The 11,603-nt window shown below is 69.0% G+C and overlaps 2 protein-coding genes across 2 annotated transcripts; both read left to right on the top strand.

Annotated features, from left to right (window-relative positions):
• Positions 1-350: 350 nt before the first annotated feature.
• ZNF593 (zinc finger protein 593) lies at positions 351-2,125 on the top strand. The gene is made up of 3 exons (XM_066982379.1): positions 351-585; positions 1,424-1,486; positions 1,641-2,125. Exons 1-3 carry the CDS (start codon positions 389-391, stop codon positions 1,780-1,782), a joined length of 402 nt encoding a protein of 133 aa, XP_066838480.1. The 5' UTR covers positions 351-388; the 3' UTR covers positions 1,783-2,125.
• Positions 2,126-4,698: 2,573 nt separating this feature from the next.
• On the top strand, positions 4,699-11,463 carry CNKSR1 (connector enhancer of kinase suppressor of Ras 1). Its single transcript, XM_066982373.1, has 20 exons — positions 4,699-4,856; positions 5,298-5,455; positions 5,919-6,109; positions 6,192-6,276; positions 6,502-6,543; positions 6,640-6,855; positions 6,923-6,982; positions 7,402-7,470; positions 7,711-7,830; positions 7,976-8,082; positions 8,474-8,837; positions 9,051-9,081; positions 9,204-9,376; positions 9,461-9,534; positions 9,686-9,757; positions 9,851-9,924; positions 10,153-10,217; positions 10,293-10,407; positions 10,702-10,883; positions 10,958-11,463. The coding sequence occupies exons 1-20, from the start codon at positions 4,805-4,807 to the stop codon at positions 11,159-11,161; spliced, it is 2,454 nt and encodes an 817-aa protein (XP_066838474.1). The 5' UTR covers positions 4,699-4,804; the 3' UTR covers positions 11,162-11,463.
• The last annotated feature ends 140 nt before the right edge of the window (positions 11,464-11,603 follow it).

Here is an 11,603-nt window from a genome sequence, read left to right as displayed (position 1 = left end):
GGGGAGGGGGAATCTGGGGGGGGGCACTGAAGGGTGACACCAGGGGGTGACACTGGGGGTGTTGACACTGGGGGGGGGGGGGGCACTGTGGGGGGGGGGGTGACACTGAGGGGTTGACACCAGCAGGGTGACACTGGGTGGGGGGGTGACACTGAAGGGTGACACCAGGATGTGACACCAGGGGGTGACACTGGGGGGGGGGGGGCACCGGGGGGGGGGGGGGGGGACACCGGGGGGGGGGGGGGGCTGCCTGCCGGGCACCGGCCGGGGGGCGGAGCCTATGAGCGTGGGGGCGTGGCCACGCGCGGATGTGGGCGTGGCCAGCGCGGGGGGGCGGAGCTCCCTCCCCCGGCGCCTGCGCAGTGCGTCCCTCGGCCACGCCGCCGCCATGGCGCCGCGCAGCAGCCGCCGCACGGGCGCGCACCGGGCGCACTCGGAGGCGCGGCGGGCCAAGACCAAGCGGCGCCGCCGGGACCTGGACGAGATCCACGCGGACCTGGAGCCCGGCCGGGCCGCCCGGCTGCTGCGCCAGGAGCCCGACCCCGACCTGCCGGGCTGCGCCCAGTTCTACTGCCTGCACTGCGCGTACGGCAGGCGGGGCCGGGAGGGTGACGGGGGGTTGGGGGGGGGGGGGCGGCAGGACTGGGGGGCGACAGGGTTTTGGGGGGGGGGGACAGGTTTTGGGGGAGGTGACAGGGTTTTGGGGGGGGACGGGTTTTGGGGGGGGACGGGTTTTGGGGGAGGCGACAGGATTTTGGGGGAGGTGACAGGGTTTTGGGGGGGGGACAGGTTTGGGGGGGGTGACAGATTTTGGGGGAGGCGACAGGGTTTTGGGGGGGACAGGTTTGGGGGGGGAGAGGTTTTGGGGGAGGTGACAGGGTTTTGGGGGGCGACAGGTTTGGGGGGAGGTGATAGGGTTTTGGGGGGGCGGCAGGGTTTTTGAGGGGGGACAGGTTTTGGGGGAGGTGACGGATTTTGGGGGGGTGACAGGGTTTTGGGGGGCGACAAATTTTGGGGGAGGTGACAGGGTTTTGGGGAGGTGACAGGGTTTGGGGGGGTGACAGGGTTTTGGGGGGCGACAAATTTTGGGGGAGGTGACAGGGTTTTGGGGGAGGTGATAGGGTTTTGGGGGGGGTGACAGGGCTTTGGGGGGGCGACAGGCCTGGGAGGGGGGCGGCAGATCTTGGGGGGGGGCAATAGGACCCAGGGAGGAGTGACAAGTCTTGGGGGGGGGGTGACAGGTTTTGGGGAGGGTGACAGGGCCCAGGGGTGACAGGTCCGGGGGTCCTGGGCTGGCCCAGGGGGCTCTGACTCCTTGGGGGCTTATCCTACCCTTGGGGGGGCTCCCTAACCCCTTGGGAGTCGGTTCTGGAGGGGTGTGGACCCCAAACCCCCCCCGACCCCAGCCCCTCTCTGCCCCCAGGCGCTACTTCGTGGACCTGACCAGCATGAAGGAGCACTTCAGGTCCAAGGTGCACAAGAAGAGGTAAGGGGGGGGGTCCTGAGCCCCTAAGACCCTAAGGTCTGGTCCCAGAGGGGGCTGAGGTGGGGGTGCCGGTGCTGGGCCGGTCGCTGTGGGGATTTGCCGTGTTTCAGGGCACCGCCGTGGGTGGTCTCAGCACCTCTCTGCTCTCCCGCAGGCTGAAGCAGCTGAGCGAGGAGCCCTACACGCAGGAGGAGGCCGAGCGCGCCGCGGGGATGGGCTCCTACATCCCCCCGAAGAAGGTCCACGTGCAGACCCAGCCGCTGGACGAAGCGGTCGAGATGGAGGCGTCCAGCTGAGCCCGAGGGGCCGGGCTGCTCCCTTCGCAGGTGCCTTTGTCACGGTGCCGCTGAAAGGACGTCTTTGTCCCCAGCTCCATGAGAAAACCACGCTCCATCGCAGCCGGCCAGCAAGGCACCGCGCTCCTCCTTGCTGGGCACTAACGAGGAGAAGGAGCCAGCGAGACCCCGCGTGCCCCTGCAGGGGCGGGCTGTGTGTGTCCTCCTTCTGGGGACGGGACAAGCAGCTCCTTGCTGCAAACACTGGCATGACTGTGCGCTCGTCTCTTGGCTTTTGGAGCGGTTTTAGGTCTCTCCTTGGGTCAGAGACCCCGTTAGTCACCCATTAAAATACGTCACCCAACAGGCCGGTGTTGAGAGCTCTCTGCGAGCGTGTTCCAGGCTCTGGCTGGAGGGAGCGAGGGCAGCCACCCCTCGGGAGGAGGTTACCTTCCCCGGCTGTGCTCTTCCTGAGCCCTCAAAGGAAAACACCGTGTGTGTGTGCGAGTCTGTGGGCAAAGCCTTGTCACGGTGCTCCTGTGCTGGCAGGATGGCCAGGCCCCCCCTGCTCCCTTCTAGGGGAGGGATCCCACCCACTGGTAGCAGGTACGGGGCTTGTTTTTGCTTGGGGGGAGCTTCGTGTGTGAACCAAGCCTTCATCGAGCACCTGGGTTTGTAGTAAGCAGCTTTTTATGGGGCTGGCCCTGCCAGCCTTGGGGGTGAGCTGGTGTCCTCCTCAGCAGGTAGAGTTTGGGGCTTCTGAAAACAATACCACTGAGTTTGATGCCCTAAAACTCACTGCACGGAGGTGATTTCATGCTCCTAGAGGGCTGGGGCCGTGTGTATGGCATGATCCAGCCCCCTCGCTGCATCCCCCAGCCTGCTGCAGCCGATCCCAGGGGTGATGTGACGCCATGCTGCCGCGTGGCCCCGGGTGCCACCGCTGCGAGTTCCCGCAGGGCGGGCTCAGCCGACGCAGCTAACCCAGCTCCTGGGGCCCTGTCCTTCCTGCCGAGCAGCGGGGAGGCAGCACGACAACAGCGCGGCTTTGCTCAGAAGGAAGGGATTTATTTCCATGCAAGCTGCCCGGATTTGTCCCCCCCCCTGCCCGGGGAGCTCAGGGCGCCTGCAGCCAGCCGTCTGTCAGCAGCCAGCCCTCTGCTGGGCGCAGCTCCGTGCCCAGCTCCGCGCGGGGTCGGTGGGCACGGGGAAGGGGAAAGCTGCGGCCGCCGGTCCCGGGGGGATGTGCCCGTCCTTGGGGAAACGTTGCCTGAACCGTGCTCTTTACCTCGAGGCCCAGGCTGGCCCTGTATCCCCTCATTTCGGAGGCTGATCCCGGTCCCAGCCCTCCCTGCCACGTTACCTAACGCCGCTCAGCGCTGACCTCCTTTCTTCCAGCCGTGGCAGGGCTGGCGGCAGGCACAGCGCGTCCCCGTGCCGCTGGTAGGGTCAGGGAAGAGCGGGGTGTGAGGAACCCCAAACCCCTCTAACAGCGGGGTCTGTCCGTCCGCTCAGCCTCCGGTCTCGTAGTGGCCGCATCCTGCCGCCTGGTCGGGACTCAGCGTCATGGCAGCGAGCCCCGGGGCTGTGCTGGCGGCCCTGGAACCTGTTGGCTGCGTCTTTTTAGGGTCTCGAGTCGATTTCTCCATTTCCCAAAGCAGGCAGAGGCGCGAGTGTCCCTCAGCTCCTTGGCATCATGCGGCCGAGGCGTGGAGGGGCCGGGCGGGACGTGGCGGGGCTGCGAGGGGGGGCCGCATCCAGCAGCTCCTCTCGGGCAGGGGGGGGAAGCCGGGGCCTGGCTGGGGACCTGGGGACCGTCCCCATGGCCCCCGCTTAGGGCTCGGGGGGGGCCTTGGCGGGTCCGGCCATCCTCCGGGCGCTGTAGAGGGAGAGGCAGAGCCCGGCGGCCGCCAGCAGCAAGGCCAGGGGGGGCAGCGCCCGGTCCTTGGGCTCAGCACCCCGCCCCGCCGCCAGCTGCATCTGCAGGGGGAGAGGGAGAAGGGAAGAAGGGGGCAACGCCGCCCCCAGGCCCCCCAGGGGACAGACACAGCCCCCAGCCTGCCCTGAGCGACCCCAGTGCACCCACAGCTGGCATACGGGGGCGAAGGGGGGGCTCTTTTTCCGGCGGGCTGGCCCCAGTGCAGCACCCACGGTGATTTTGGGGTGCCCTGCGACCCCAGCTCTGCCGCAGCACCCTCGGCACCAGCGTGGAGCCAGGATACGGCCAGGCACGGCTCCCGCAGCCGGCAGGCCTCGTGGGGAGGGACTGGGGGGTCCCCACTTGTCGCCCCCCCCCCCCAGCCCCTGCTCGCCCCTTACCTGGAGCAGGCGGAAATACCCCGGGGTGAGGCGTCGGGGCCGGATGATCATGGCGCGAGGGGAGCGGCAGGATCAGGCCCCCGCGGCCCCTCCGAAACCGCCGGCGAGCGCGGCGCCGCTGTCAGCAGCGATCAGCGCCCGCTGCTCCCCCAAGCGCACACGGCGCGGCGGGGGGGGGGGGCACGGAGGCGTTTCGGGGGGGGCCGGGGCGGGTTTGGGGCTCGGGAGAGCCGGGCGTGGAGGGGAGGCAGCCCCCGGCCTCAGTTTCCCCATCTGCAAAGGAAGGGGTGGCGGTGGGGTTGGGGCTGGGGGGGGCAAAATCCCCGCAGTGGGGAGCGGGCTCCTGGGATGGTGGGGGTGCATTGGTGTCGTGAGTTGTGCCAGGGCTCAGCCCTCGCTGTGTGTACCGGGGGGGGGGGGGCGCCTCGTCTCAACGTCTCCTCGTCTCGTGGCCTTCATAAAATGGAGGCCGGGGGCCCCCCCAGGCTGGGTTTGCCATCCCCGCAGGGGTTTCGACGGCCGCGCGTCACCGTCCGGGGGCCGTGAGTCAGCGGGGCGCGTCGCGGGTGCCTCGCCCCGCGGGGTTGCACTGGGCCGTACTGGGCTGTACTGGGAGGGAGGGAGGCCCCGGTGAGCGGCACCCGTGCGCGCCAATGGGGCCGCCCTGACCTGGCGCAGGTGAGCGGCGGGGACGAGCGGTGGTTCCGGCCCTGCCGCCGCCGCCATGGAGCCTGTGGGCGCCTGGGGCCCTGCGCAGGTGGCGGCCTGGCTGCGAGGTGAGACCCCCCCCCCCGGCCCCGAGACCACCCCCCCCCCACCCAGGGGTGCCCCTACCCCATGGGGGAACCCCAGCGGGGTGAGCAGTGGGGCGGGTGGGGAGGAGGTGTCGGGGTGTCCCCGCTTTGGGGACAACGCTGTGGCCGCGGCGGGGGCGGCAGAGCTTTCCCCGAGCTTCCCCAAGACGATCCCTGGGGGGTGATATTCAGCGGGGTGGGGAAGGGGCTGCGTGTGTGTGTGTCCCCCCCCCCACTCGTCACGGTGCCGGCTGAGACCTGGAGGGCTCATTGCATGGATGGGGCCCTCCTGGTGGCCAGGCGTCACCCCCAGCCAAGGGACACGGGGGCACCGAGCCAGGGGACAGCGGATGGGGGGGGTCAGAGCCCCCCCCGGCCCCCCCACCCTGTCCGCCTGGCTCCAGGGGAGGGCGTTTCGGGCAGGGCTGGACGCGGCGGTGCAGGGGTACCCCTTCGAGGCGTGGGGGCTGGCGGGTGCCGAGCTGCTGGGGCTGTCGGCGGGGGTCCTGGAGGCGCTGGGCGTGCGGCGCGTGGGGCACCAGGAGCTGCTGCTGGACGCCGTGGAGCAGCTCCGAGCCCTGGTGAGCCCGGGCACCCATGGGTGCTGCTGGGGTGTGGGCTGGGTGGAGGGGGGGGGGGTATGGGGGTAACCTGGGGGGAGGTGGAGGGGGGACACGGGGGTAACCTGGGGGGCAGGGGGGCGCCCTGGGGTGGGTGGAGGAGGGATTTGGGGTTACCCTGGGGTGGATGGAGGGGGGGACATGGGGGCACCCTGGGATGCATGGAGGGTTTTGGGGGGGGACACATGGGAACACCCTAGGCTGGATGAGACACAAGGGGGTTATCCGGGGCTAGATGGAGCGGGGGGAGATGGGGACCCCCTGGGCTGAATGGAGAGCGGGGAGCACCTTGGGTTGGATGGGGGGCACAGGGGGGGGGGTTACCCTGGGCTGGATGGAGGGAGGGACGTGGGGGCATCCTGGAGACCCCCGACGCACATCCCGCCCACCCCTGTCCCCCGTCCCGGCCACGTCCCCGCCGCAGGACACGGAGCTGGCGAGCACCAGCCTGCGGACGCTGACGGAGGGGCTGCGGGACCTGGCGCAGCGCGCCCAGACCCTGGTGCTGGAGGGGCCGCCCGGGGGTGCCACCCCCCAGCCGCCCCCCTTCGCCCTGCTGGCCTGCGTGGTGGATCTGATCGGGGCCGCCAAGGGGCTCTTCTCCTGGCTCAACAGGTCTGGGGCGGGCAGGGGGGGCACCCGTGGGTGCTGGGCGCACCCCCGTGCCTGGCGCTGAGCTCTCTGCCCGGCTCTCCAGGTACCTTTTCTCCACCCTGAACGACTTTTCGGCCAGCAGGGACATCGTCCTGCTCTGCGCCCGGCTGGCGGAGGTGCTGCAGGAGGTGGGTGCCCGGGGTGGCCGCGCAGCCACGAGGCCGCGGCGATGGGCACGGAGCAGGGGGAGGCAGCTGGGCGCTATCCCGTTCCCCTAAACGTCTGTGTGATGTGTGGGGGGGGAGAGATGGGGTGAGGGGGGATATGTGGGGGGGACTCCCTATGGGGTCCCCCCTGGCTGGAAGAGGGGGGCTGATCCGTCCCGCTCAGCCCTGCGCTTTGCCCCCCCCCAGGACTGCTCGGCGGTGGAGAGGAACGGCCAGATCCTGCTGATCGTAAGTGCGGGGCGAGGAGGGGGCTGCAAATGGGGGGGGGGGGGGTCCTGGTGGCCCCATGCCCCCCCCCCCCAATCTCCGTGTTTTCACCCGCAGTGCCAGCACATCGTGGGCATCTGCGAGAGCATCGTGGGCTGCAGCCCCCCGGCTCTGCTGGACCGCAGAGCTGTGCTGGAGCGCGTGGGGCTGGTGCCGCCCCCCGAGCCGTGGGGCAGCCCCCCGGCATCTCCCAGCACCCCCACACTGCCCCCCAAGCTGTGGAGCAGCCCCCCGGCATCCCCCAGCACCCCGACGCTGCCCTGCAACCCGCTGGTGAGTCCCCCGGTGCCCCCCACCTTCCCTTTCCCTTGCCCCCCCCCTCACACCGCCCCCCTTTTAGGGCCTGGACATCACCTCCACCAGCTCCTGCCTGCACTTCGTGTCCGCGACCAACTTGGAGGTGAGTTGGGGGCTGCCCCCCTGCTGCTTGTGCCCGTCCCCCGCTGTCACCCTGTCCCCATTTTAACCCCGGCCACAGGAGACGTTGCCCCCCCCACCGCTGCAGCCTATGGGGCCGGATCCTGGGAGCCCCTCCAGGCCCTAACCCGCCCCCCCCGTCCCCAAACTGGCGGGTGGCTGCGTGTGGCTGAGACCGGGCAGCTCATCACAGGGGTGGGTGCAGAGTGCCCCGCTCTGCGCCCCCGTCCCGCCAGCCCCTCGGCCCCCTGCGGCTGGCTGGCGCCGAGCAGGGTCAGTCCCACGGGTTAATGGTTAACCCCCCCCCGTTAACCCCCCCCTTCCCACCATCCCGTCCCCCCTGCCCCGGGTTTCCCCAGCTGGGAAACTTCCTGAACGCCCCCTGCCCTGCCTCTGCCCCAGGCCCTGGCTGCGCAGGGGGGCCGCATCCTGCCCGGAGATGAGATCGTGCAGGTCAACGAGCAGGTGGTGGTGAGTCGGGGACGGGGACGGGGTTGGGGGGGCGCGTATGGGGGGGTGGGTTCGGCCGGGAGGTTGTGGTCGGGGAGCTCGGCACGGCTGGGGTTGCAGGGCTCCCCTGGGCTGCAGGACGCTCAGCTCTGGCTGGGGGAGGATTTGGGGGATGCAGGAACCGGGGCCAAGGGGGATTTGGGGTCCGGGAGGGTGCATGGGGCCGGGTTTTGTCCCCCAGTCAGCAGGGTGCTGTGGCAGGTGGGCTGGACACGCACCAACCTGGCGAAGAAGCTGCTGGAGAAGGCGAGTGGGGTGACGCTGGTGCTGAAGAAGGTCCCCCTCAGCCCGCCTGGCTCCCCTTTATCTCCCCGGCAGCAGGTGAGCAATCCCAGTGCTCCCAGTGCCAGACTGGGCTGTGCTGGGAATCTGGGCTGAGCCGGGCACCTCCAGTACTGGTGGTACCTACAGCCCCAGGGTTGTGGGGGGGTGTCACCCCAAAACGAGGTGCTGCTGCGGGACACAGGCGCTGAGGCTCCATCCCCAGGTGCCAGGAGCCTTTTCGGATGCTGCGGATCCCCCCGGTGCCAAAAGCAGCGAGTGCCCCGGCAGCCCCGTGTCCCTGACGTCCAGGTGAGCCCTGGCCTCGTGCCCCACGGCCCCGAACCCCACGGCCCCGAACCCCACGGCCCCATCCCCTGTGGGACCGGCAGCGTCCCGGCGGCCGAGCGCAGCTTGGGTCAGCTGCCGGCAGTCTTAAGCAACGATAACAACGACAACAACCAAAAAGTGCCTCTGTTTGTAATTAATTTGCTTGGTAACGTTTTAATGGGGCAGAACCTATATTTAGAAATGACCCTTCTCCTCTCCCGGAATGGAAAGGCGTGCGCCAAGCCGTTGGCGCGGCGGGCCGGGCTGAGCTCTGTGCCGCCGGGAGATTTTCGGGGTGGGGAGCGAGGCTGGTGCCCGGGCTGGGAACCCCGCAGGGGACATTTTGCAGCTCAGGGCTCCTTTCTTCCCCCAGCGCGGCCGCCGACGTGGATTCGGGGCCGGACTCTGCACCGGACCCCGGCACCGACGACGAGGACGAGTGTGACACGAGCCTGCCCGGGGAGGACGTGGGCGAGCTCCCCCCGGCACCGCTCGGTAGGAGGGGAGCGGAGGGGAAGGAGCCGCTGCTCCCCACGGGACGGGAGGCCGCAGGGAGGCTGCAGCCCCGCTCGCTGCTCCCAGGTGCTGCGGAGGACGCGGCGTGGGAGGCCAGCACCCCGCCGGGCACCCCGTGCTCGCCACGCGCCCCCGCCGGACCCCGCACGGCGGAGCTCAGCCCCTTGGCAGCCCCCGGGGCTGGGGCTCAGGGCGCAGAGCCCGACCGGATCCCTGGGGAGGTGAGAGCTGGTGGGAGCAGCAGCAGGGGAAAAGGGTTTTTTTATGTCCTGCTTGTCCCCAGTGGGGACAGCCTGCCGGGCTTGCTGCTGCAGGGTGGGTGAGGTGGGGACCCTGAGGTGCTGCTTGGGGTGGGGGTTTCGGCAGTGCCTGGGCTCGCAGCGCTGCCCTCGCCTGCCTGCATCGTCCCTAATCGCTCATCCGTCCCCTTCCAGGGCAGCCCCGAGACTGGACGCAGACCCAAAGGTGAGCAGGGCGCTGCCAGGGCTGGTGTCAGCAGGCTGGGGAGAGCCAGGCTGGGGGGGGGTCTCCTGCAGCTTATCCCCCCCCCCTCCACCCTGATGTGCCCCCAAACGCTGCGCCCGCAGGAGTGGCGACCAGGCTGAGCCGCCGGCGGGTCTCGTGCCGGGACCTGGGCCGGGTGGACTGCGATGGCTGGCTCCTGAAGAAGAAGGACCACGTGGGCTTCATGGCCCAGAAGTGGAAGCGGTGCTGGTTTGTGCTGAAGGGCCACACGCTCTACTGGTACCACCACCCCAACGTGAGTGGGGACGCCCTCACGCCCCCCGCCATGGGGCTCTGCCGGCCGAGGCAGGTGCTGGACGCAGCCATGTCTCCTCTGCAGGATGAGAAGGCTGCGGGTCTCATCAACCTGGCCACTTACAACCTGGAGAGCACGAGGGAGCAGAAGAAGAAATAGTGAGTGGGTGGGCCGTGGTGCCAGTGGGGTCCCCGTGGTGCCAGTGGGGTCCCCGTGGTGCCGAGGGTGCTGAGGATGGGGGCTCGGGGCCGGCTCCGGTCCCGGGGACCCCCAGCAGCAAGGGCAGCCGCCCGCTTGTCCTTCCCCCAGCGTCTTCCAGCTCTCCCACGAGAGGTACAAGCCCTTCATCTTCGCCGCAGAAACGCTGGCGGATTTAAGCATGTGAGTAACGCGGCGGGCCGTGGCAGTCCTGCCACAGCGGGCTGGTGACGACCCTCTGTCCATCTGCCCGTCTGTCCGTCCTTTTTCCCCCAGGTGGGTCAGTCACCTGGTAACGGCCAAGACGAAGCACGCGCTGGCCCACCAGCCGGTGCCGCACAGGGAGGAAGGTAACACGGCCCTGCCCGGGGATACAGGGACCCTGCTGGGAGCTGTGGGTGGGAGCACTGGGAGCTTTGCCCACGGTTTGGGGAAAAAGTGAGAAATGTTCTTTGAGAGGAGGGGTGCTGGGGTGATGCTCAGCCCCTGGGGGGGATGGGGGTCCCTGCCCCGCTGCTGGGACCACCCCAGGACCTCCTGCTCTCTCTGCTCCCACCGTCCTCCCCTGTGGCCTCCAGACTGCTACAGCGAGACAGAAGCCGAGGACCCCGATGACGAATCTCCCCGGCAGGGCTGTGACTCGGTGAGTGGCCCTAAGGGACATCCAGGGAGGGGACGGGAGGTCCTTGTCTCACCTCCCGCCCTGTCTCTCCTGCAGCCAAAGAAAAGGCTGCAAAACACCCCAGAAAAAGGCCAGCTCTTCCCGACCAGCGGCGAATCCAGCAGCACAGCCAGCAGCCCCCAGGGCAGCCCCCGGCCCCGGTCACCCGAGGGTAGGTGCTGGGGGATGTGGGGGCTCCATGCCCTGTGCTAAATGGGGTCCCATTCCCTGTCACCCTGTGACTGAATTCACAGCCACCCTTTTGCATGTATGTGTGCAAGGGAGGGGGGTAAATCGAGTCCTTGCAGCACTGTTGGGCTGCATTTTTGTGTCTTCACCCCCGTTTTAATCTCTGGTCCAGTCCCCCCTTTGGATGTGGGATGCTCTCACAACAGGGTCGCAGGCAGAGGCGGCCCTGCAGGGTTTCAGGGCTGCGCCGTGCTATGGTGCCCATCTTCTCGCCCAGAGCCCGGCGAGGAGGACCTCGAGAGCCTGATGCAGTGCCTGAAGCAGGGGGGGGTGTCCCTCATCGGGCGGCAGCGGTTCCTGACGCAGGAGCAGTGCCGCAAGTCCTTCATCCGGCGCAACAAGAACCCCCACGTCAACGAGAAAGTGCACGCGGTGCGGGCCCTGCAGAGCACGCTCAAGGTGGGAGCCCGCAGCCCCCGGCCCTTCCCCAGCCCCTGCACGGCTGCCCCAAAAACCGCCTCTTCCCTTGGCAGGCGAAGCTGGCGGAGCTGCAGGCCCTCGAGCAGCTGCTGGACGACGACACGCTCACCTCGGAGAAGTTCAGGCGCTGGAAGGAAGAGCACCAGGACCTGTACCAGGAGCTGCAGGAGTGCTGGGCACAGCGGCAGGGCCAGGGCGGCGGCGGTGGAGACCCCAAGGCCGAGCAGAGCTCCCCAGGAGAGGCAGCCAAACCCTGACACCCCCAGGACCTGTCTGGCATCAAGCATTCTCCATAAAACTCATGGTGCTGCCGGTGCTCTGCCCGCCCTGGGGTGGGTGCGTGGCAGGATTTGTGGCAGATCTGAAGGCTCTGACCCCTTCTGCTACATCGCCCACGGGAGCGGGACGTTGCAGGGATGGCCTTGCTTTTTCCAAGGACGTTTTGCCTCGGCCACATGTTCACAATGGGGGCCTATTCCTGGAGGAACACGCTCCCGCCGTGTGCCGGCGTGGTGCCTCTAGCTGGGCTCTCTTCTGTAAATAAAAACCGTGTCGGTGAGGGCTGGTTGTGCCTTGGTTTTCCTGGTGCAGAAGTGTCCCTGCAGCGACAACCAGCCCCCACTCAGGCCATGTGCCACCGTCCTCCTGGGGAAGGAGGTGGCAGAAAGGTCTTGCCCCTCCCTGTGCCACCCGGCCCCT

The sequence above is a fragment of the Anser cygnoides genome, chromosome 24 (genome assembly GCF_040182565.1).
Source record: "Anser cygnoides isolate HZ-2024a breed goose chromosome 24, Taihu_goose_T2T_genome, whole genome shotgun sequence".
Taxonomy (NCBI): Eukaryota; Metazoa; Chordata; class Aves; order Anseriformes; family Anatidae; genus Anser; species Anser cygnoides.
The sequence above is the reverse complement of the archived record's forward strand: the minus strand, read 5'-3'. Positions and strand labels throughout refer to the sequence as shown.